We start from the raw sequence: 23,929 nt of genomic DNA, 5'->3' as shown, positions 1-23,929 counted from the left end.
ACGTAAAATAAAAAGTGGAATAATCTTTTTATAATGTTAATTTGTTTTCGGTAAATTTTGTAAATTCATAAGTAGGCCTACAGCGATGCCAATACCTGTTGCATCCGGGAAAGAAGCTTTTCAAAGCTGTAAGTAATTTAAAGCATACTTGAGGTCTGCGGTCTCTCAAGAAAGACTTTTCGATGCTTTATATAGGAAGCGAGATTGCTAAAGCTGTTGAATTTGAAAACATTTCGAAAGATTTTGCTAAAAAAAAGGCTAGGAAAGTATTTTTCTGAAAGAGTATAATTTAATTGCCTATTTAGCCTTTCGTTCCGTTAAAAGTAAAACAATAAAAGCATCAACATTACCTTAAACTTTGTTTTATAGCAAGTATTAAATGTATATATCTTTTGGTTTGTATGTTTTTTTTTATGAAATATAAACAGCCATAAATTTTACTATGAAGAGTAGGGCCCCGCCATCAGATTTCCAATTGGGCCCCACAGTTCCTAGCACCGGCCCTGGTCAATCAAATGTCGTATAACAAAATGCAAATATAATTTTTAGAAAGTTTATGGTTTGTTTCACTAGTATAGGCCGAAATATATTTCATTTCACGTGTAATGACCCAAAGGCGATAAATCAGGCTGCGTAACTGGGAAACTTTTTTATTGTAATCAGTATTTTCTATGAAATCCTTCTGTAAAAGGATAAGAACACCTCCACCCTTGAAATAAAAATAGCATTAAGATTTTCACAAAGACAAAAATACTATAAAACAGGGGTGGCCAACACGTCGATCGCGATCGACCGGTCGATCGCCACGTCTCAAGTAGTCGATCGCGTCTGATGTTGAGTAAATTTAATAACATACCCCAAAAAATTGCCTTGAACTAATTTCATACAGCGTCTGTTGTGTGCTTTAAAACAGAAAGAATATAGTACTGTACATGCGCAAAATACGATATACACATGCATTAATTGGGTATGAACAAGCCCGATGAAGCATATTATTATGTGACCCATGCAAGTTTCACTACTGCCAAGTTTTAGGAATGAACGTACTGAATACCATCTGTCGTGACTGACCAACGATCCTACAACAATTTCTGCACTGTGCGAAAGTTATTGTCTCACTCCAGGAGTAGTGTGATAAATTTTATTCGCAACGGTAGCAGTGGCATCAGAATGCCCACTTTTTTTCTCTAATTCCAGGCGACCAAAGAATTGTAAATTAGATACTGAAGTTTGAAATGTATTATATATGGTTTAAGAATATTATTTATTCGATGTTAAGATAATACATGGATACTTTTGAAGGTTTTTTGAGGAATTGAAAACACTTACGACTATAAATTAGACAGACCCTAGATCTGAATTGTATGCTTTGGATAAATCTAAAATGAATGATGAAACATTTACTCCATTACATCAAGTTAACAAACTGAATGGGGCATAAAGATGCAAATTTTTGTGGCAATTTTATTGAGAACGCGACCGCGGAGCCGAGCTTATTGGCAGCGGTGGAATTTTTGTATGCGTGTGTGCAGTTATCTGCGTATCAGTATTCATTCATTTTTGTTTATGACCTCATTACCGATCAGTCGATCGCGAGCTTTTTTGAAGAATTTAGTCGATCGCGGTCGAAAGCAGGTTGGCCACCCCTGCTATAAAATAACATGCGCTGCTTTAACACGTGAAATTTTAATCAGCAGAGATGCACTCGCATTGGGAATCTTTCGAATTGCGTAGATCTAAATAAAACTTGAAACATTATTTAAGCTCAAGTAGACGAAAAAATACCATTTATAGATAACTCAGACATAACGAATAACGCTTCATTCACCCCCATAGATACAAAATCTATCAATTTACCTATATATATATTATCGTCGCTTTCCGTATCAGCTGGTATTTCTGTGTTCCCTGTAGTTTTTTGAAACCGCCCGGTCAATATATTACAATCCATGTTTTACTAGATGGCAATGAAATATGTTGCTTAAAATTTCATTCGTGGGCTTATTGGATTGTAAAAAAATAATCCCAACCGGCCCATTACACCGGAGGAGCAAATTGTACAAAGTCGGCACAAGTATAGTTTAACACATTTGCTGTTTATTTCAACTTCGTGGGGTGTTTAATTCTGTACATCCCCAACAAACAACCCTCACCCGTATATCAAGGGATGAGGGACTTATATCTGGGACCCCTAAACTAGGGGCCGCGACCCTACAGGGGGTTACATGCATACATATGATCAGAGAAGCGGCGCGCAAGCGTCACAATGCCGACTTTTATTACTAACGCTGAAGAGTGAGTCACTTTGTCGAATTGGAAACATGCAATCGGTAGCCAGCCATCGTTATTCGTTAAATTTTGCTGATGCTGTGAAAATATTACATTGACTGGTGGATATGCCTCGTCATCGAATGTGAAATATGGTTTACTCGCCTTTCTTTTTGTTTTCGTTACATTAACAATTTATTGCGCCAGGTAAATAACATTGCAGACTGAAGATTATTTAACTGTATATCTTCAAACAAACACCACAGGCCTTGCCAGTAGTTGGGAATTTATATTATATTACTTGACGAATCCGTATTCTCAAATTTGGCACATTGCCCTATTGATGTTAGAATGGATATGTTCATATATGGGGTTAGGTATTTCGGATCAAAGGCACATGACAACAATAATCAGTATTCGTCTATGTAAATGAGAAAACATTTTAGCGATAATAATTAACAATATATTGTGAAACACACACACTACATGTAGAGTCAACGTAAAAACTATTGGTTTGCATATGATACACATTTCAAGTCATAGGAGTTTTATGGGCAGATTGGGACATTGGCTTGGCGTAGGGAGCATATGAGCATGGGTACATTAAGCATTTACCCACCATCACCACATTGGGGGTAGACATTGGGTCGACTGAAAACCATAAAATGTAGCTCCAGTTTCTTTCCATACCAAGTTGTTAGGAGAGAAAAGTCAAACACTATATATAAAATTAAACATCATACATCAAAGAAACAAGTAAAAATCATGTTGAAAAATATAATTAATTATGGGTAAGTGTGATGATGCACAACACTCAGTAAAGTTTTTAAAAAACTAAAATGTACTTTTACTGAATCATAAATATTGTTTTCAAAATCTTCAATTATCAGTCAAACTAGATATTATGGGGATTTTAGAAATTCTGGTTTTCAAATTCTGTTCAAGTTTTTTAAATTAAATAAGTTTCATTAAAGCAGCTAATTTTTTCAAAAACATAATTCTATTTATCAGACTTTGAAAAAGGTTTAAATGCTTTCACATGAATATACGATGGAATGTAAATTTATCTCTCAAATACTTAAGAAAACAAAGTACAAACTACATGCATTTGAAGGTAATTGATTTGCATATTAGAGATTAATAGGCTTCAGGAAATTATTTACACAGAGACAGGAATATATATAAAATGCTGCAATAGAAATGGTTTAAGTGATTAACCAAATTAACCAAGCTTTAACTAGGATTTAGTAAAGCACAAAAGCTGATATTTTTGAAAAACAAAATGTACACTTTTATTACAGCTGATAATGATGGCAATTAATTTCTACAGAAATAAGAATTCAAATGAAACAATATTTCTAAGACTACCAAACTAAAATACCCATCATGCATAGCAAATTAGAGACAATTAGGAAGTAATAACTAATTATTAAAAAATAAGTTGAAGTATATTTCTGATAAGAAAGGTACATTGTACATCGAATAGATTAGAAGCTGTGATTGCATAAGTAGTTAGTTCAGTATTGTATATAAACATCCCTTTACATGTATGAAATTAACATTATAATTTTATCATCAATTCTATGAGACTACTTATTTGCTCTTCCTTCTGAACAGTAACATAACTATTTCGTGTGCAGCAAAACTACTTAATCACTTATAAATTTATTACATTGAAGCCTACTGATATCTATAGTTACTAACATGAGTTGACAGAGTTGATAATCAACCTGTATCACTGAAGCTGACTGGTCCATATATTATGTAGCAATGACTTGCAGCATTAAGATTCTAATGAATGGAATAAAACAATATAAAATATTTATAAAAGTGTAGTTGAAGAGAAAATTGCAGATTTGATTTTCATGATTAGCACCAATGAAATAAAGGAAGAATTAAAGGAAAATATAATTATCTGTAGCCAACAGAAGTAAATATGGATTTTAAATTACCATATAAAAACAATGTAGATTGCTTAATCATGACAAAATTTTCAAGTTATAAAAACACTGATTGCGAATCTCTTTTCATGCAAAATGAAGCCATATATACAGGTACATCTCAAATAATATAATAACACCAATCATAGCTAGCAAGTCGAATTTTAATGAAAATTTGAATTCAATATATTGAAAACTTATCAGTGGGACATTTGAATTGCATATTTGAAAAATCATATCCTTTGATTAATTACAGCTTCTGCCACCAATCAAGTTCATGATACATCCGAATATAGATCAGATTTCCGTAACTAGGCTAATAGCGGAGTCCTCAACTAGCCTTCTCTGTCAGGATAAATACAAAACTTGTATTTTGCAATTAAATAAGCAGACTATGCCATGCATCATACTGATTCAGGTTTCTCTCTAATATAGAAGATATTCCCCGATTGGCCGCCTAGTTAGAGTAAAACTTGTGAGAAGTATTCAAAAAACTGGCTCAAAGCATCTTTTTTTCAATAAACACAAAAATACTCTTTTCTTTTTGTAAAGTCTTGAAGCAACTTTTCCCAGTATGATAATGACTAACATAATTGATAGTAATTGAGATGGAACTGATTAACAGTGGAAGAATAAAATGTATAAAAACGGGTCAAATATGCAAACAAAGTGAGTAACAATACATGAGTCTGGAAGTCAATCTACAAATACCGTATTTGCTCGTTTTGTAGCACGGGCCCATATTTCTTTCAACCAACTCACTAACCGGGCCCTTATTCAAACCGACCCTTATTCAAGCACGGGCGCTTGTTATTTTCGATCGTTACAATAATTAATATATTGTTATTTCCAGTTCTCAAGTATGATTTAAATGAGAATAACGAAAATTTTGACTTTTTCTACGCACCGCAGGTACAAATCCGCAAAAGAAGAAAAGTTTTGCCCTATCATTATTGAAACGACGCACTTGCACGTCGCGACGGCCAGTTTGAGAACCATGGTGTTACGTAATCAATGCTATCTGTTATTTTTCCTATTGTTCTCTACCATTAAAAAATCAGCTTTTACATCGGGCGGGTATTCAAGCAAAGGCCCACTATTTATTTTTATGTTCTGTTCACACGGGCGGCTATTCAATAATCAAGATCGGGCGGTAAAACGAGCATATACGGTGTATACATATATGCATAAGTATCATGGAGTTCATCAACAATAAAAGGATGAAACAGATAAAAACGATGAAAAATTGAGAAAAATATAAATTGTTGGTTTTGAAAATTCTGACTAATTAACGTTGATTAACAGTATAGAGTTTGATTTAAAAACGAGGGGTTGAGTCAAATTCGACTGATATTGCAGTTCATCAAACATTATAATATGTAAGTAAGTGGCATAATGGAATGCCTGATAATGACAATATAAAATCAATGGAGGGGTTCTAATATTATATTGTCCATGTGAGTCCAACGTCCATTGTTGATTTTGTATTGTTAGTATTTAATTCCGCAGACTTTCAATTTCTACACAACTTTTACAAGATAGCTATGGGTAATTCCGGTAGGTTTAGATGAATTTTCCACCCCGTTCAGGCAATTTAGGGTCTGTTCCGGTAATGACAGGAACTTATTTTTTACCACTGTACCCCCAAAGTTTGCTGTTTTATCTTGAAAATTGCTTTGTCCTTTAAAGATATCTGAGTCAATCTGACTGATATTGTAGTTCACCGAACTTTATAATATTTATAAGTGGCTTGATGAAATGCTTGATAATGACACTACAAAATCAATGGATGAGTTTTAATATAGTATTGTCCAGTTAGTGTTGAACGTCCATTGTCGATCATCTATTGATAGTATTCAATTCCTACTGCCTTTAATTTCGTCATCAATGCTTCATACAGTTTATCGATATGGTCACCATCAGGATATCCATTGCTGAAAAAGATTAGATTGCATGAGAGATAATGGTAGTTGCATATGAGTCTGATTTCAATTGAAAAATAAGATGTTCGATAAAAGAACACTGAAAGTCACAAATATTTGACTCCTTAGTACTAAGAAACGCTTTAACTTAGCAATGCCTGTGTAAGCGAGATCTGAATGTAAGGTTTAGATGTGTAAAAAGAATGTCGAGTCAACTTTACTCGTAGGTAGAGATGAATGTCTAAACAGGTAATTTTTTCAGGTATTTGATTTCATTGATACTGTACTAAAATATGAAAAATCAAAATCACTAACTAAGCCCAACACCTTATCCATGGTGCATGGGAAGGCTTCGCCGAACATTGATCATTTTAGAGTTTTGAAACCGAGTAATGCCCCAAAGTCTTATTGTCTGCTTGAACAGAGCACTGATCAAACCGAAGTTGCACAACCACCAAATAAAATATAAATTTATGATGCGCAATGGCATAATGGTTGAAGCGTTAAACTTAATTGGGTTGGCATCGCAAACTGCACATCTTTGGTTCAAATCCAATGGCCATCACCCTACCCAAAATATTGAGTCGCAATGCCGAACCAAAAAAGAAACTAGTTCTGCCAAATATTATTAGCTCCTTAAATATTGCTACATATCAGTGGAAGCTTAAACAGGGCTTTGTTCACAGCAAAATGTGTGGATAAGCATCGTATAATATCAAAGATCTCGTTTATAATGGAATTTTAAGAATAAGCAGTGTAAGTGCAACTATAATTTATATGTTGGATGCCCAATGAAACATTGACAACAGAGAAGCAGAAAACTTAGTCGTTACTGGAATACGGATCAAATAGTTACAAAATTGGGCAACCATAATTCCAATGACAGATGTGACAACAGAGAAACCTAGTAAACAACAGCTGGTCATTGAACCTGGTTACAGTCACGTTTCAAACAATTCAAGCCTGAATACCATAATGGTTGATTCTGATTGTCACTAAGAAATTATCCTCAGTCACATACACCCTAACATTTTGCAACAGCATGACAAATCATGGTCAATATTTATCAGGAATAGAAAGAACGCTTCCTGGCCATCCCTCGCCCATCAACTGAAATTTGATGGATGCGATGGTTTTTTATATATAGCTTTGTTCATAGTGAACAGTGTATAAAAGTTGTGTATTGACAAATTTAAATGTTGCTTGAAGTCAAGAGAGGAAAGTTGAGAACGTTGTACTTGATTTTACCTCGGACAAGATATCTGTGGTTGAGTGGTTACAAATGTCACAAGCTGGATGGAAGGTCATGGGATCAAAACTGCAACCCAAACATGCCTTTCTTTGATTTAAATATAGGAGTTTGCAGAATAGTGTTTAATACAAATCATGACTTTTTGTGTGAAAGTCCGTTTATCTAACTTTGCATGGAAGGTCAGTTTGGAAAATAAATATTGCTTTGATTGAACCTAATTTTTGCAATTCATATTTCAAAAATCTTGAATCTCAAATTTTGTTTAAACTAATTTTTCCTTACATCGTTACTTCATATAACTCACTCGAGGTTCCTTTTAATCCTTATAATAATTGTACAGAATATTCAACTAAAGAACTTACTTATCTGGGCCTCCACGTTTGTTAGTCTTATGAAGAATTTCATCATTCCATATTATCTCTCCTCTGCTGCTTCCAATTATCTGAATCTTGAAAAGCAATCCCGCATTGAATGCTTTCTGGAGCAAGTTCTCAAGGTATTGACTATCAGGCAAATATTCAGTGAACTTCTTTGCCTCGTATGAAACACCCTGCAAAAATAAACATAATAAGTTATTCAACTTCCATCTCTGATAATTTATTAAAACTGATATAAACACCTGGTGCTCCAGAAGTATGCGCACCAAGATGTCGCACAACCTGAATCTCAACCGGTACACACATACTGTGTTCAGGTTGTGCGACATCTTGGTGCGCATACTTCTGGAGGTCCAAGAGTTTAAACTAAAATTCCTGCAACTCAGAATCGATTCCTCAGAAGCAGACAGTTGCAAAAGCATTTTTTTTGGTGATTTTAGTTGGGATGTTTTCAAATACTCGCTCTGAACAAGGCACAAAACAAGCAGGCACTGATACGTAAATACCTTAATTGAACGATTGGAATCTTTCTCACTAAACATTGACTATCAAAACATTTGATTTCTAGGTCAGGAGGAGGGCACACATTTGAACCAAAGATGTTTTACATGTGCAAACAAGTAAAATATCCTCAGAAAACACATAACCAGTGGCACCTTGTTCAGAGTTGCCTTCACATAACATTTATCGAAAAAAAGTTTTAATTTTTCAAAAAAGAAATCAAACATAATATATCTATGTTTGGGAGCAGAGTTAGAATATGATAACACTAACATATTACTGATACACAAAAAATCCATTGATATGTAAGAGGTTATTTATGAAAAAAACAAAGGACCAACATTTTTTCAGGCAGAGCATTGCTTGCCAATTTATATACACCGTTGGTGAGATGTCGATCTGGAATTTGAAGATTAATGTGAAGAGAAGTAGCCAAACTATGTTGGCATCACAGGTTAAAAATCTTGGATTCAAGCACATTACTTAACATGCACATGCATAATGAAATAGGTAGGAGTGTAAGATAAATTAGGTTGGCAATGCAATCAGAATGATTTCATTACTACAATAAATAGTAGTGCCTTGCGTATCAGTGCCTGCTCATACATAGCCCTGTTTGGAAAAAAAGACATGACAAACGTTTCATAGAAAAAATTCATATGGTAAGTTTGTCATTTTAGGCAGTTGGAATCTTATAGTCGGACAAAACTATCAGACTTAAGATAAATTATGATGATTATTGCCAAAATGAAATACCTAATATACTATTTCATATTAATTCTTAAATAATATTTTTTTCCAATATTGAAATATATTTTAAATTGGGCCATGTCCAACAAGAGTCTGTGAAAATCAATGTACAATTGCATATGTGGAAATTTAATTCAGTAATGCAGAATAACTGATATAAACACAGCTTGGATTGATTTTTGCAATTTGCAATGTCAGATTTTAAAGAAAGTCATACGATTTTTTTTCAATAACCAAATGCTTTAATAAAAGACAAATTCTCAAATAAAAACCTCAAATCAAGAATTTGCTCTATGTAATATAAACAATTGTGAATATATTCATTTATTTTGGACATCAGCACTGGTATCGGTAAATTCTGCAAGGGGCCATTAAACCAACAGAAAAAACTGCTTTCTGGAAACATCGAAAAAATTTCTAGAACATCTAAGCACTAAGGTGTTGTAATGGCCTTGTGGTTATAGCATTGGACTTAGCTATGTTGGATCATAATTTGAAGGTCTTAAGTTTAAGTCCCACTGCCTTATCCAGGATGTAATAACTTGAGTAGGCAATGCAAAAATTACATTCCATCCAAAGATGATAGCTTATTATGCATTAGCGGTTGCTTGTGCAAAGCCCTGTTTGAAGTGAACAATGTAATAAAAAAAAATTGTAATTAGAATTCAGTTGCTATTTGGGGGCAGAAAAATTGTATTTGGAAGATTTAATGTTAAACATAGAATCAATGTACATTACATGACTCACATTCAGCCTTCTAGCAGGGAATGAGTAGGTGATGACATAAGTGCACCCGAATTTATATCCTGGCAGTGATTCATCCAACCATTTCACCGACATGCTTCCACTAGGTGGTTGTCGGTTGATGATTCTTAGGCCAGATGAAGTAGCCTGACTTGAAGACTGAGATTCTGTAAATTGAAAGTTATTTTAGTGAAAGATGATCACAAGACATAATTCTGATTACGCTTAGAATAAAACGATAGGGCATTTGAAATCTTATGAGCCCCCCCCACGGCAGTGCTAGGCTCAAATCGTGTAATATATTTTTACTAATGCTTTTGCATATGAGTAATATTGAATATTTTGTCAGAATCTACTATTATCTATAGGTAACGACATTGCCTGCCCAATCTATTACACCCTGGGTGGCGCTGTAGGATTTGAACCAGGGAGGTGTAATCTGAAATGGCAACGGCTAAGCCCAATGCTTCAACCACTGGCAATGCACCATCCTCGTTACTTTTAAATCATAAGTACTAGAAACTCGAGTGGAGTTGAGGTGACCAATATTCTAATTATGTTAAATATCAAACCAGTATTTATATTGTCTATGGATTAACACTAATTTCAATTAGCCTACATATATTCTGAATTAGGATAAATTCTAAAAAAATTAATAAGAATGACATATTTCATTTTTTTGAGTTGTCTTGAAAATAACATTTTATTCAAAAACATCAATTTAATATAGCAGAACTTCCTAAATATGTCTTCATTGAAGCGTTTTTGTGGGAGAAGTGGAATCGGAGTACTTGTATAAAGTATCATATTATAAACAAGATTTTCGCCATTAATGCAAAAGCTTTATCTCCCATGTCTGACCACATAACTTATAAGTAATAATTTTAGCAAATATTGCTATGTAATGAAAAATTGGGTTTTAAAATTACTCGCACACAGCTATTTCATAAGTTTATACTCGCATGCAAATTATTTGTCAACTTTATATTGTTTCCATTCAAAAACGAAAAAATGGCAATTTTTACACAAAAAGAGATTCAGTAGTGAACACTGCTCATCAGAATAATGTCATACTAACTGAAGTATGCTTATGGGGCCCTGTCAAGCCATGAATATAACATTTGAGCTTCTGTATATAATTAAAGTTATGTCTTTTGAAGGCCTGAACATTTGCAAGATTTTGGAATTAAGGCTTGACAATTTTTTGAAGTACAAGATTGAAATTTTGAATTGGGTGCCATTCCCCTTATCTAGAAAGGTCCTTCATGTATACAACAACGTTTGTACCAGTAGAATTGTATAAGTTTTATTTTTTTAATGACATCAGCATGAAACCATTATATTAATCTTACAGTATATCTTACAGCCTTACAGTTATGCACAGGTGAAAGATCCATGACTGGTGATGCTGCTAAAAATTTGCCAAAAACACCATTCAAATCTTAAGGCCATGCAGACTTAATTCCTCGATAATAACAAATGACAACAGCGAGAAACTAGTTTTATGTTTGTTCCAGTTTTAGGAGCTACTTGTTTATAGCCTTGTACAAAAGTAAGAGACGAGATATATTGTACAAGAAACCCAACCTGTAGTTTTAGATCTTGCTCCTGATGATGAATTCCCCTGCTTATGCTGATGCTTCGGTCTTGCAGAACGTGAAGTTGCAGGCTGCTCATCCAGGCTTCGGCTCTCTAAATGTTTAATAATGTTTAGGCCTCTAATATATATGAATTTTTTTTTTATCCGAGAAACAAAACATTGTATAGTTAAACTGAATGAGCCTAAAATTATGACTACCGGTAATTATATTAATTTTACAGGTCTCCAATTCATAATTTGAATACTGCTTGAAATGCTGTGGACATGAAATTTATATTCATAGAGGCAAAAATATGACAACGGTCACTTATAATCATGATAAATGCCAAATCGGTATCAATTTTGAAGAGGGAAGACTGAAATATTACATGATATCCACCGTTTTGCTAATAGTGTTTGCACATTTAGTGTTATAATAGTACATGTATATGTTTAAAATTGCAAACTGTGCGTGACACTTTGGGGATCGAACAAATGAAGGCAACACGATAATTTATGCATAGTGAAAAGATCAGAGAGATTGGGAATATACAATAGCAGGAATAGATTAAAAATAATTTGGAACCGCACTGGCCTAAGCCTATAACCAGTTCGGCCTATATCAGGTAAGACAAGTATTACATAATTATTATTTATTTTATTCATTTGGGCGAAATTTAAAAAAATATTTTTTTGTGTCATCAAAATTTTTCATAACCTTATATTTTTACACCATTCGAAGCAGAACATTGAAAAATTTTGGCAAATTGAGGAGAACTGGATGAGATTTTCTGATGCGCAATAAATATCCAACATAAATTTTCATTTCCTCGATTAGACATTATCATGAGTAGGTGACTTTCGGCAATACAAAAATAATGGAGGTTTCCCAGCACAAATTGCCTTAAAAGACTAACTTCTGAAAATTTGTTTATTTTTGTTCTTTGAATCTAATTTAGAAGAACATTGTTTAAGAGTATTTGGTACAAATTTATTCACGTTATGGCATTGATATTTCCTCACTCTGTTCGATTTCTGCACCTCCTTCGATACTGATGCCAACAGCTTGACTTCCTGAAAATATAAAACAATAGGATTAGTCAAGAAACATTGATTTGCCAATATTTGGAGTTGAAAATATGCTAACAAAAGCATCACGTATGTAGTTATCCAAAATATTTATAATCTTGAAATACTAAGGATGACTATTATAAAAGAATTTAATATCATATATTGGTAGAGAGAATTTGATAGGACTGACGATTGTGTATGGAACAAACCATGGCTGTTGTCTATCTGTTTTCAATTGTCAGACAGGTTAAATTAGACAGCAGATGACTATTATGTAATGACAAGGATTAAATTAAGAAATTTCGTCACAGAAACATCTCCCATGGGATGTGAACCCACATAAAGTGAGGAAACAATTGTTCAATTAAATATGGATCAAATATTCTCACCTTCAGTATTTCTGGCATTATTTGCATCAGAAGCTCCGGAAACGGTGCCAGCTCCAACCATAATATCTAGGAAAAAATTAAGTCATAGTTATAGTTTGCTAGTAAAAGTGGATAATGTAAGTGGACCTACTGTACATTGTTAAGAGAATGGCCCAATATGAATCTCACGGAAGAAAAGCAAAAACTCGAATATCACAAATCCCGTTTTTATTTGTATATTAAAATTTTAGCCTGAAAATAGTCAATTGAACTCTTTACTTTTTCTTATTTATATATTGCAATTATATACAAAATAAACATATATTTTAGCAATACCTCCATGAATTTGAACGATATTTTTGAAGACAGGAGTTCGATTGGGAGAGTCGTCATAGTTGTGTTCTGAAGATTTTTTTTCTGAATTTAAATAAAAATATAAAATCAGTCAACAATTGTACGTGTGATAAAATAAGTTTATTGCACAACTGCAGACATGATATAGATACAAATATGACCCTACGCTACAGTCTGTTACAGTAAAACAGTACCACTGTGTTTGCAACTTCGTATAATATTGAGATCGCTTATGCTTAAGGGGAACAATTTTTATTATTGCACACAAAAAAACAAATCTATCGAAATGAATAAAAATAAAGACCTTCTAACGAAAAATAAAATCTTCAACAGCTGAAAATTTCCAAGCTATGGGTAGTAGTAGAGAAAAGTTATTTTTCATGCGGTAGGAACAACAAGAAAAATAGTAACATGATGATCTACAACAACAACATAATAACAAAACGATCTAAAGGACCACTTTGTGCCCAAAGATTAGTAATTGAAATACACAAACAATTTTTTTGACTCGCATGAAACTGTCAACACCTGTTAGGATTTCTCAAATCTTGGGATTCAAATTTCTAAGAACATCTTTTTGTATCGTACAAATGGTTATTTTGTTGTGGTCATGTAAAGTCTAACTGATTATTAACGACATCCCCTGAATCCCACCACTTGATAATATGCAATATCATAACTCAATAATAAACTATCAACAAACCTTGATAAAGAGCTCTTTTGAGGTGTCGTACATCTCCCACAGAATAAACAAATTTGAGGCTATCAGAACCTGGATTTTCAGGATCTAATAGAAATGAAAAAGCTTTGTATAGCTCTCTTTCATAAAACTCCATTGTGACTTTTAATATAGTTTTTCCCGCACTTTCGAATTTATACTTTTCGGGTTCCCTACTCTCTAAATTAACAGGGAGTACGTCTCCAGGGTTAACTGTAAGTTTTGTAGATGGAGGATGAATGATTTTATAGCCAGTTTTAATCCATTCGCTTTTTAGCTTTTCTGCAAGTTTATCACTAGAAACAAAATGAACGGATACAAAACTACCCAAATGATCCTTGCACAGAAAATATAAAAGGTCAAATTTTACAAGTTCCAGATCTTTAGAATTTACTGCAGGAATCTTTTCACAGAAACTGTCAGCGGTGAAGGAAACAAAGCCAGAATCAGTCAAAGACACCTCATCACAATACTGCCATTGTCCCCTCTTTTGCCTTTTATAAATGTAAAGTTTCACTGGTCTTTTGCATTTTTTAGATATACTACACCAAATTGGCATTTTAAAAACCACAGGAAATTTGAATTTTAAACCTCCAGGCGCACAATGTAGGGGGAGTGAGACAGGTATCAGACCAGAAGGCAAAGTAAGATTGTCAATGTCATCTGACACATAAAATTTTGTTCTAATTGGAATATCAACAGCATCTTGGGGGAAAATGACTTCATATGAAAATAGCTTGATTGTGCCTCCACCAGGTCCAACAGTGTAACCTGAAAGTAAAACATTCAACCGAGTTTATGGATCTGCAAAATGATACTTTAGTTTCAATATATTGTGCGAGGAATTACACTAAGGAATTACACTAAGAACTGCACTGCATATGCTAGTTAAATACATGAATTAGCCTTCATACAAAAATCTAATTGAAGTACCCATAAATTGGTTGATGTTTCATTATAAATAAATCACCACATAACTACTAACTTCGCTTGAGCGTGGAGTAGATGCACAATTGTAAGAAAAAAAAACTTTTACTCTGGTAGGCAAATATGAAAGCTCAGTTGGTTATTCCCTCCCGCTCAAAGTTAGTTCAAGCTTGGGATTTTTCTAATCAAACTATAAAACGAGAATATCGGTCAGAGACCGAAGACTTATCGATCGAAAGTTAGGGGATCCCCAAAACAGCGCTCTTATTCCATAGTGACACCTTGTGTCCCATCACTAATTAATTCATAACTCGCTAATTATTCGACATAATTCGCCCAAAATCAATAGGCTTCTGGTGCGAGATATGTTGAATGCACATGCAAAATCTGCAGCAGATCCAATCTCGTTTTCGTGAGATATCGCTTGCATCTAACAGACAGACAAATACCTATCAACATACTTACCGATTAAAATCGATAAGTAACAACTTTCTACAATTATAGCTCTACACTCTAAATAGCGATGATAAATTATCCTATCCTAGCCCATAATTTTTTATAGATAGATGGAGGTGTTAGAAATTTCTATAGATGCTGATTGACAAGCATTTGCACTACAACCACAAATAATATATTTTCATTATTTTTTAAACTCAAGCCTATTTATTTATAATTGTACAGAGCCTAATAGCCATTGGATATTTATTTTAGTATTTTCTTAATTTCCAATACATTACTAGTTTTCTAATATCAAAATCAATATTGTACACTCACCGATCATATTATCTCTCAAATCTTCAATATCTATTCCTGCTAGTTTCATCATGGTTTCATATTCATGCTGAATCCTTTGAGAAATTTGAAGCATTTTATCAGAATGTTGTTTTGCTCCCAGCGCTGCTTCTCTTTCTTGCATTAGGTCTCGATTTTCTTTCAGTACTGCTTCTCTTTCTTGCATTAGGTCTCGTTTTTCTTTCAGTACTGCTTCTTTTTCTTGCTTTAGGTCTGTTTTTGGTGAGAATATAATATATTGTAATTTTTGAACAAACAAATTTTAAGTGTATTGGACATCATTTTTAGTTGTATATACTTAAATGTGTTACTTTTTATTTTTTTCTCCATATTTTTATGCTTTTCTTTTTTCTTTTTCAACTGTTGCAGTTCATCCTGTGGAAACTCCCCCTTTTTCTCATACTCCACAGGTACTAAAGAAATTATTTTATAACTTGATTAATTCCAGTAATGCGACTGCAAACTCCAAAGGTTCTGTTTTAAATGATAGTATTAGGGTTATTGTATAAGCAAAAATGATAAGCAACGGGTTACTCAACACTGCAAAACTTGATAATATCTTTTTGTGAATTGTTTGTGACACGATCAGATTTATCTCAGGTCATGGGTCAATTTAAAAAAAGTTATCTACCTTACAGTTCTCAAGGCTCTTTCAATCAGTATTCTTAATTGTATTATTAATCCATCATTCATAAAGTAACAGTAGGTTAATTAACGAATTGCCTAAATATGGCTTAACTGTGCACATTTCTTGCTAACAGGATCAATAAAGCTGCATGGTAGTTTACCTTGATAAAGAAAAATAGGGTAGAGTCGGGGGCGGATACTTTCCGTGATTTTTTTTTTTGGGGAGGGGGGGGGGGGGCGAACTTTGATCGCCAACCAAAAAACACAACGCCTTGTATCGCTACATAACAAAAATTCATCGGTGTCATTCTCTTGAATATTAGCATGTCATTTTACTACACAATTATCCAGTACCTAGGCCACTTTGCTTGGACATGGAACTCCCGCGTCACTAAACCGATCCCTTGAATTCCTTTGGAATTAGCCATGGCTCTTGCTAACAAACAGAATCGACAAATTTCGTCAAATTAGAAATGTCAAACAAGATAACAGGTTATTGTACGAAATTTTACCTAGATATTACCAGGAAAATATTATTTGACCAGTAGAATTGCCAATATCACCGATTTATTTAATCATCATTCGAACGCAAATTAACACTCAGGAGTTACGCAATTTTTATTTCTTATTTACTACGAAAATAAAACAAGCACAATGGAAAAATAAAATCAACAGCTAGCCTGTGATTTCATGAGTCTTGAGGGTCTAAAAAGTGTTTCAAGCTACCAAAAATTGCTTATGATACAGAAAATGCTTTCACTTTTTTTACATTTCAAAAGCATGGGGGGGTTCGACGTTGTGTAAGAATTGGTCTTTGTAATAAAAGTGTGCAGAAATATAGCTCGCCAACAATAGAATAGCCAGTGTTTTTGACGCCTGTTGTATATATATTAAAAATATCCAATAAAACTATTCGATTTTGCTCACTCTTCTGATCTATAATTACAGAAACGTGTGGTAGTCTGAACACTGATGCCATGAAAGTTGATAAAACCATCATTAAAAATTGCCTTACTTCAAGGAATTGGCAATTATTTCATATCCCGAACACAAAGAAGGTTATATTTTTTGGATAGTTTCTGCGGTCTGAATAGTCGGATAAGCGTTTTGACATAGTAAATGCTATGATCTTTGCCATCAAATTATGCTCGCACCTTGCGCGAAATTCATAAAGTGAAAAGTACGTCCAGCGATGAAAATTGTGTATAACAGTTTTAAACCTGATAGTGTGTTTAGCGATACTAATTAATTGTTGTAATGAAATACAGTTTGTTTGCCTCTTTGATTTTTCTCGAGTGCCGACAATATTGAAAGATTTTGGAAATGGGGGAAACATATCTACTTATAACAAAAATGACCTAGGTTGTGCAAAAGTGAGAACCCTTGTGATAATAACAACAACGTGGAATGGCGAGCAAAACCGGAGCATGTGATCGGCGGTGCGTTTGGAGACCATGTATTACCCGTGAGGCCATGCATCTTTTACAATAATGTGAAGTGCTCCGATGGTGCTCTCGTGTACATTATCGTACGAAAACAGTTATCATATTGGTAACTATTACCCATATGTTTGCGCTCGACTATCGCACTCTTCGAAAATGATAATTTTGTAAGGCGAAAACAACATGTGTTTAAGTATAGACGAAATTATTGAGGAGCGACCGGCCTCCATCGCTTCCCCGGGTGTCCGCCCCTGGGAAGAGTCATCTTCACAAATGGTACAGTCATGTTTGCTACCATGCAGAAAAAGCAGCAGTGCAAAATAAAGCTCCATCTGAACCAATGAATTATTCTAAGGTTTGTTTGGCCGATTCACTCTTACAGTAAGCTCAAAAAATCACAGTATTATTTCAAAGTGTTTCATATACAAAGTTTGCCTCCTAAAACTATTTCCCTTTCGATGCAAAACAGAATTTCACAGGCTGACAGGGACTAATATAATTGAAAAAAAAATTTGTGCTACCAATTACAAATGAAGATTGATACAAATTTGACAACTTAGATAGATAGATATTTTAATAAAAGAAGAATTGTATGAACAGACACAAAACAGCTCACTTTTGATCCATTGTCTTTACAATTCATAGTGGGTTATCGCTCTGTATTACTCTAAATCAATCACTCACTATCTCAAAATGAGATATAGTGGATAACTTGATTTATTGAGAAATTAGATTTTCTGAACTAACAGCTGGAAATATCAAATTGGTCCCAAAAAAAAAAAATTACTCAGCAAAATGATTAAAAAATTTAACTAATCATCCATGGAAATAGAGGACAATGAAGACTTTTTATCGACACTGGAAGCTGTTATCGCCCTTCTCTGTTTGTAGGAGACTGCAGCTGTTATCGGCCCTTTCTGTTTGTCGGAAACTGTAGCTTTCTCTGCTGAGCTTGTCTCCACTTCTCTCCGACTGACATATCTATCCCTTCTATCAGTTGATGCCTCACCTCCCATAATGAATATTTATCAAACAAATCGGTTAATAAACCAGAAGCAAAATGCCATATTTATGGAGGATAAAATGGCTAAAAAAACTTGCATAGATAAACATAATATTAATTACAATCTATTCCGAATATATCTTCGTGAAAACAACAATTTCATGACAGGACTAAATAAAGTGAAAGTGAATCGTGACATGCTGGTCAGTCAGTGCGCATAATGTGATTATTGGATCATTGTATAAATATCCAGAAACGGTCATGGCCTGGATGTTCAATACATTCAAAATTGGTAACGACAAATTACTGAATTAATCACCGATTTAAATCTGTCATTCAGTATAATAAAAACGATATATAATACTAATATATGACCGAACGAGAGGCCGTGGTTCGCCATATAGTTGAGCCGTAGTCGTAGAATTGACTTACCTCTTCGCCAGGATAAATATGTGAATACTATCCTATCTTGAAAAACGCTTCACGGCAGTAACATGCTGACATGTGGGCACTGCTATGATATGGGATAGCATTTACATATTAATCCCGGAAGCGAAAAGGGAAGACGATAAGATGGCTGGATAAGATGGATAAGTTTTAAGTATTTTGTGGCAAACCTACGGCGACTGACTTTTTAGCTGCCACAAACCAATGACGAGCTGCCGTTACCGCGGCAGCAAATTGAAAACCAATGGCAGGTAAACTTTTGCTGCCGTAACCACGGCAGGTGAGCCGTAAAGATAGGCCTGACCTTTATGGTGATAAAATTGGGTAAGTTGGAACGTTTTTCTTATGGATACAGTTTTGAAGGATTTGGGGTTAGGGTTAGAGTTTAAGTGGATATAATTCGGCATGTTCAATTAAAATCGGGTACAATAATTTGTGAATATACCTTTAATACTGATTACTGAATAGCGCTATAAAACCATGGCAAGAGCTGTCGCGGTTCGTTCGTGGCAGGAGCTGCCATGAAGTGGTAAGAACTGCGCCTCCAAACCACAGCCTCTTCTGCTCTTGTCAGGTTACCGTGTTAGTCTTGGAGTCCATGTCGCGGTCGGGTATGAGTTTAGTTACGATACACAGTTCAGATGCATTGACTTGATGGTCTGATGCCTCTCACACATAATTCCCATATCCCTTATGGGGTTTGAACTTGAACCCCAAGCAGGCCGTTATTAGTACAGGATACTGGGATAAGATTATGAGTTTCATATTTATCCCGGGAAGTGGAAAGCCGATAAGATGGCTAAAATATTCAATCAATCAATTTTATTTGGTCACTCTGATACAAACAAAAAAACAAAACAACAACAAAGGGCAAACAAAATACAGAGGACCTGGAGGACGGGCATAACTTAATAATAAAGTTAAATACGTACAAGTACGAGCCCGTCCCCCAAAAACAGTCAAAACACAATAAAACAAAAACACGATGTGACATCGGGCAATATCTTATAAATTCAAATTAAAATGTGAGACATGTATGGTGGGCCCAGGGATGGCCATTTTCGAATACTAAACTATTCCGAATACATTCTAAAATAATGTTTTCGAATCTGGAATTCCGAATACATTCTAAAATCGAAAATAACACATTTTTGCTTAGTTTATTAAAACCCAGTAAATTAGGAAATAGCTTCAATAAAAATATCAGAATAAAGCCACAAACAGACAATATATATACACAATGTAATTGATATTTTATAGCTATCAATAAAGAATAATAGCAACTTGTGACACAGTCAGTTTATTAAAATTATTCACTTTGTACAAATGGCCATATGAAGTGATAGCCAAAGAGTTGTCTGACGCTTTCTATCATTGGTACCATGATATTACGATAATAGTCAAGTCTATTGACAAAAATACTACTTGTATTCAGATAATTGTGTATTTTCTGAGAGTAATAAAATTTATTGGCAATACAGGCAACTGAAACAAGCAACAACAATCGAAAATCCATTATGCTGTTAAAAATTCTAATATTTAAGCATAGAGTATTATACTACCTACCAGTATATTTGTATATTAATTTATGTGAACCATATTGTTATTATGTGTAACATATTGTTGTGTTTGACATTAGAAATAAATTAGTAGAGGATGGATGACCACCACTGCCAGCCGCGCAGCCAGGATTTTCGAAATCGGAAATTCCCATTGCCGCCTGTAACACCCACCGCGATTCCGCGATCGCGATCGTTAAGAGCCGTCTTTCCAGGTATAATGATCATCCTGTTACGTAAAATATTCAATCCATGACAAGTAAGAGATTCTAAAATATCTTTATATATTAATTTAATGTGTCCAACGTAACTCGCGGTTTCTTCTTCTTACGTCAAAAACTGACTGTTTTTGACTGAAACAGTCAGTTTTTGACTGACTTCTTACTGCCTGATGTATTTAATTTTAATACGTATTTTTGCAATCTTGCCAACTCGTTATCGCCGTTTCAAAAATCTCAAACAATGATATAAAATCCTGTTAAGTGTAGAGTATAATTCATTTCATACAATGAATATATATAAAGTTTAGCAGTAAATTGAAAATACATATTCATCGTCTCGATTATACCACCTGTTAAGAGAGTCGACTTTTACAACAAATAATATAACAACGAATACAACGAGTTGTGCAAAGTGATGAATTCGTGACCGATACGGGCATATTCAAAATGTCTTGCTTTATTGATTTAATTGTCTTCAATGGATTGAATATACTTTGAAAATATTCGACGGCAATTTAAAGTAATGGATAATCAGGCAAATCCCCCCCTCAATTCGTGACGATATGTTTTTAAACGCCGACCAAACATAATGTGTGCCAGAGGCACACGAAATTATGCGATTTTCACTGCCTAGAAAAGCGGTTTTTAAATTTTCGCGGGCCTCAATAAAACTTATATTGTTTACGGTTTTATTTTCAGTATTTTAAATTGTCGCTTTTCAATCAAAAAGTTGCGTTGTCTTTAGAAACTCGCCGCCGATGAATGTATTTACCAGATTCACAATTCCGTGCGCGTGCAAAAATAAAATAATTGTCATCGTTATCGTGGAACACATTTGTGAAAAATTTTCGTTTTAGAGAAAATAACGTAAACGTGAAGGCATTTACGGCCTAAATAACACGTTACGCTGACGAGTGATGAAAACAATCTCGCGCAAGTTTCTATCGAGAATGTTTTCATTCAACGGAAACGTCTTGTGAGCGGCGTCGAAAATGTGTGACGTCACACAAATATCCGATATTCTTATGAACGCTAATTCCGATATTCGAATAACGAGATATTCGAATACATTCGAATACTTTATTCGAATTGGCCATCCCTGAATTGGTGGCCCATCGTTGTCACGCGTAAATTTAAAAAAAAAATAAAAATAAAAAAATGAAAATAAAAGTAAAATAAAAAAATAGTTGTGAAAAAACATAAAAAAAAAAAAAAATAATGAAATAAGAATAAAATGTAAAAAAAAAATTAAAACTTAAAACAAAAATAAAATAAAAACGGAATAAAAAAAAAAAGCAAAAAAAAAATTAGAAAAAAAAAAACGCGAATGAAAATAAAATAAAAAGGTTGACAACGATGGGATGGGCCGCCTCGTGGTAATTTTGAGAAAATTTGCTTCTGCTTGGGACCAACGTTGTCATGCATAATCCAACGCGCTCAAACGGTGTTCCCTGGGTTTCTAACTCATTACTGATTTTCTTCAGCAATATTCCGTAAATTTAATATGCAAATGTTCTATAAATTCTTCACGATACAAGTTCAACTGGAAGTAATTTATATATTTAAAATAATGATAAGAGAAAGTAGAATTGAATACGAACATTCGAGCAATTTGTTTTTACGTGTAGAAGGTAATTGAAGTGGAGAATGCTGCTTAAATGCCCAGTTGTCCGGACACTCGTTCGATACCGATACCGTCTGATCGTACCCGGTACCCACCCAGCATACAGTCACTCATGAAACGAGTGGGAGATACGGATAGTCTAGTCTAGTAGAATATGGTGAACTGAGAGATGGATTGAAATAAATGGTTGAGCTCGCGCGATTTATTATTCGTCTGGATCGGTACTTACGGCTGTACGGTATGCCATACCGTATGCACTACCGACATGCACGTTCCATTGAAATCAGGTCTAACCATAATCGCCTTCCATCCTCGTGTTTGTACGATCAGACAGTACTAGCTAGAGCCAACGGACGAGTTTATCTAGGCTACTTTACGCACACAGTCCTTTTCTACTAATTCAAGTCTGTGCTATGTGAATTATTCACATTTTAGTTTTGCAGTTATTACAAATTACGATTACCATACAGGTGCTTATTATAATGGCTGAAAAGAGATTTTGGGGCAACTTCGTGAAAACAATGAAAGATAAGAGGAAGAAAAAGACTCCATGACAATTACAATAACCGGTACCATGCTGGTAATTAATATTATGTACCCTCGTAACTGGCTGCGCTCCGTAGGTACAGGTACGGTCAGACGGTACCGGTATCGCAAGAGTGTCCGGCCAACTGAGCAGTTGAGCAGCATTTCACCGCAGGGCCGCACAATTTTTCTTTGCGGGCCATAGTTTGCATGCCCTTTTAAACCAAAATGCATGGACAAAATATCACTCACAAGGATAATCTTTCACTAACTCAAGAATGCTTACCTTGATATAACAAGTATAACATTTGGGATTCTGTGGATAATAAAAGTCACAATCTTTGAAGACATCATTACCAAGCAATGATTGTATAATTGGTTGACATTTGAATTTTAAGATTTAAAAATTGGAATATTATCTGATAGAATTAGCCTGAAAATGGCGGTCAGGCTGTTTTAGGTAGTATGGCCAAGAACCACCATTCGAATAATTTATTGCCATGCTGATATGCACAATTATATGTATAAAAACATATAATATAGTATTTATATTGAATCCCATTTATCCCAAAAATTTGTATTTGTATAAACGCATACATAGTATACATATTGGATCCCCATATGAAAAATTACTACGCTTTGAGAAACCCAAAGCCACAATATGAGTCAGCTCAAGTGTTGGAATTTTGCAAAACAAAAAGGGTTTCTGGAATATCAGCTTGGATTGACTGATTGTCTGTCTGGTTTGGAGGCAACAATTTGCCATACTTGAATGGGTGCAAATTGAATATTGATAACACAAAAGAATATATTCTGTTACCTTTTATCTTCTGTCTCAATTCTTGTTTTATTTTCTTCTTCTTTCCTCCTTTCATCTGTTGAAATTCTTGTGACTGTTGACGCATCAACATCAACACT

General features: G+C 34.3%; 1 protein-coding gene across 1 annotated transcript; it reads right to left on the bottom strand.

Moving 5' to 3' along the window:
- Positions 1–5,891: 5,891 nt before the first annotated feature.
- On the bottom strand, positions 5,892–23,917 carry LOC120331539 (uncharacterized). Its single transcript, XM_039398625.2, has 11 exons — positions 23,832–23,917; positions 15,875–15,976; positions 15,546–15,776; positions 13,830–14,615; positions 13,109–13,189; positions 12,794–12,859; positions 12,357–12,407; positions 11,342–11,446; positions 9,758–9,921; positions 7,745–7,932; positions 5,892–6,142 (listed from the first exon to the last, which is right to left on the bottom strand). The coding sequence occupies exons 1-11, from the start codon at positions 23,914–23,916 to the stop codon at positions 6,052–6,054; spliced, it is 1,950 nt and encodes a 649-aa protein (XP_039254559.2). The 5' UTR covers position 23,917; the 3' UTR covers positions 5,892–6,051.
- Between the last annotated feature and the right edge of the window lie 12 nt (positions 23,918–23,929).

The sequence above is a fragment of the Styela clava genome, chromosome 6, assembly GCF_964204865.1.
Source record: "Styela clava chromosome 6, kaStyClav1.hap1.2, whole genome shotgun sequence".
Lineage (NCBI taxonomy): Eukaryota > Metazoa > Chordata > Ascidiacea > Stolidobranchia > Styelidae > Styela > Styela clava.
This window is presented reverse-complemented; position numbering and strand designations above follow the sequence as displayed.

Excerpts from the sequence above, each read along its gene's own strand:
- LOC120331539 (XM_039398625.2), bottom strand. The coding sequence starts at position 23,916 with ATGCGTCAACAGTCACAAGAATTTCAACAGATGAAAGGAGGAAAGAAG. Across the intron at positions 9,922-11,341 it reads AGCAAGATCTAAAACTACAG|AATCTCAGTCTTCAAGTCAG; the intron begins GTTGGGTTTCTT and ends TTCAATTTACAG. Across the intron at positions 6,143-7,744 it reads AAACGTGGAGGCCCAGATAA|CAATGGATATCCTGATGGTG; the intron begins GTAAGTTCTTTA and ends AATCTTTTTCAG.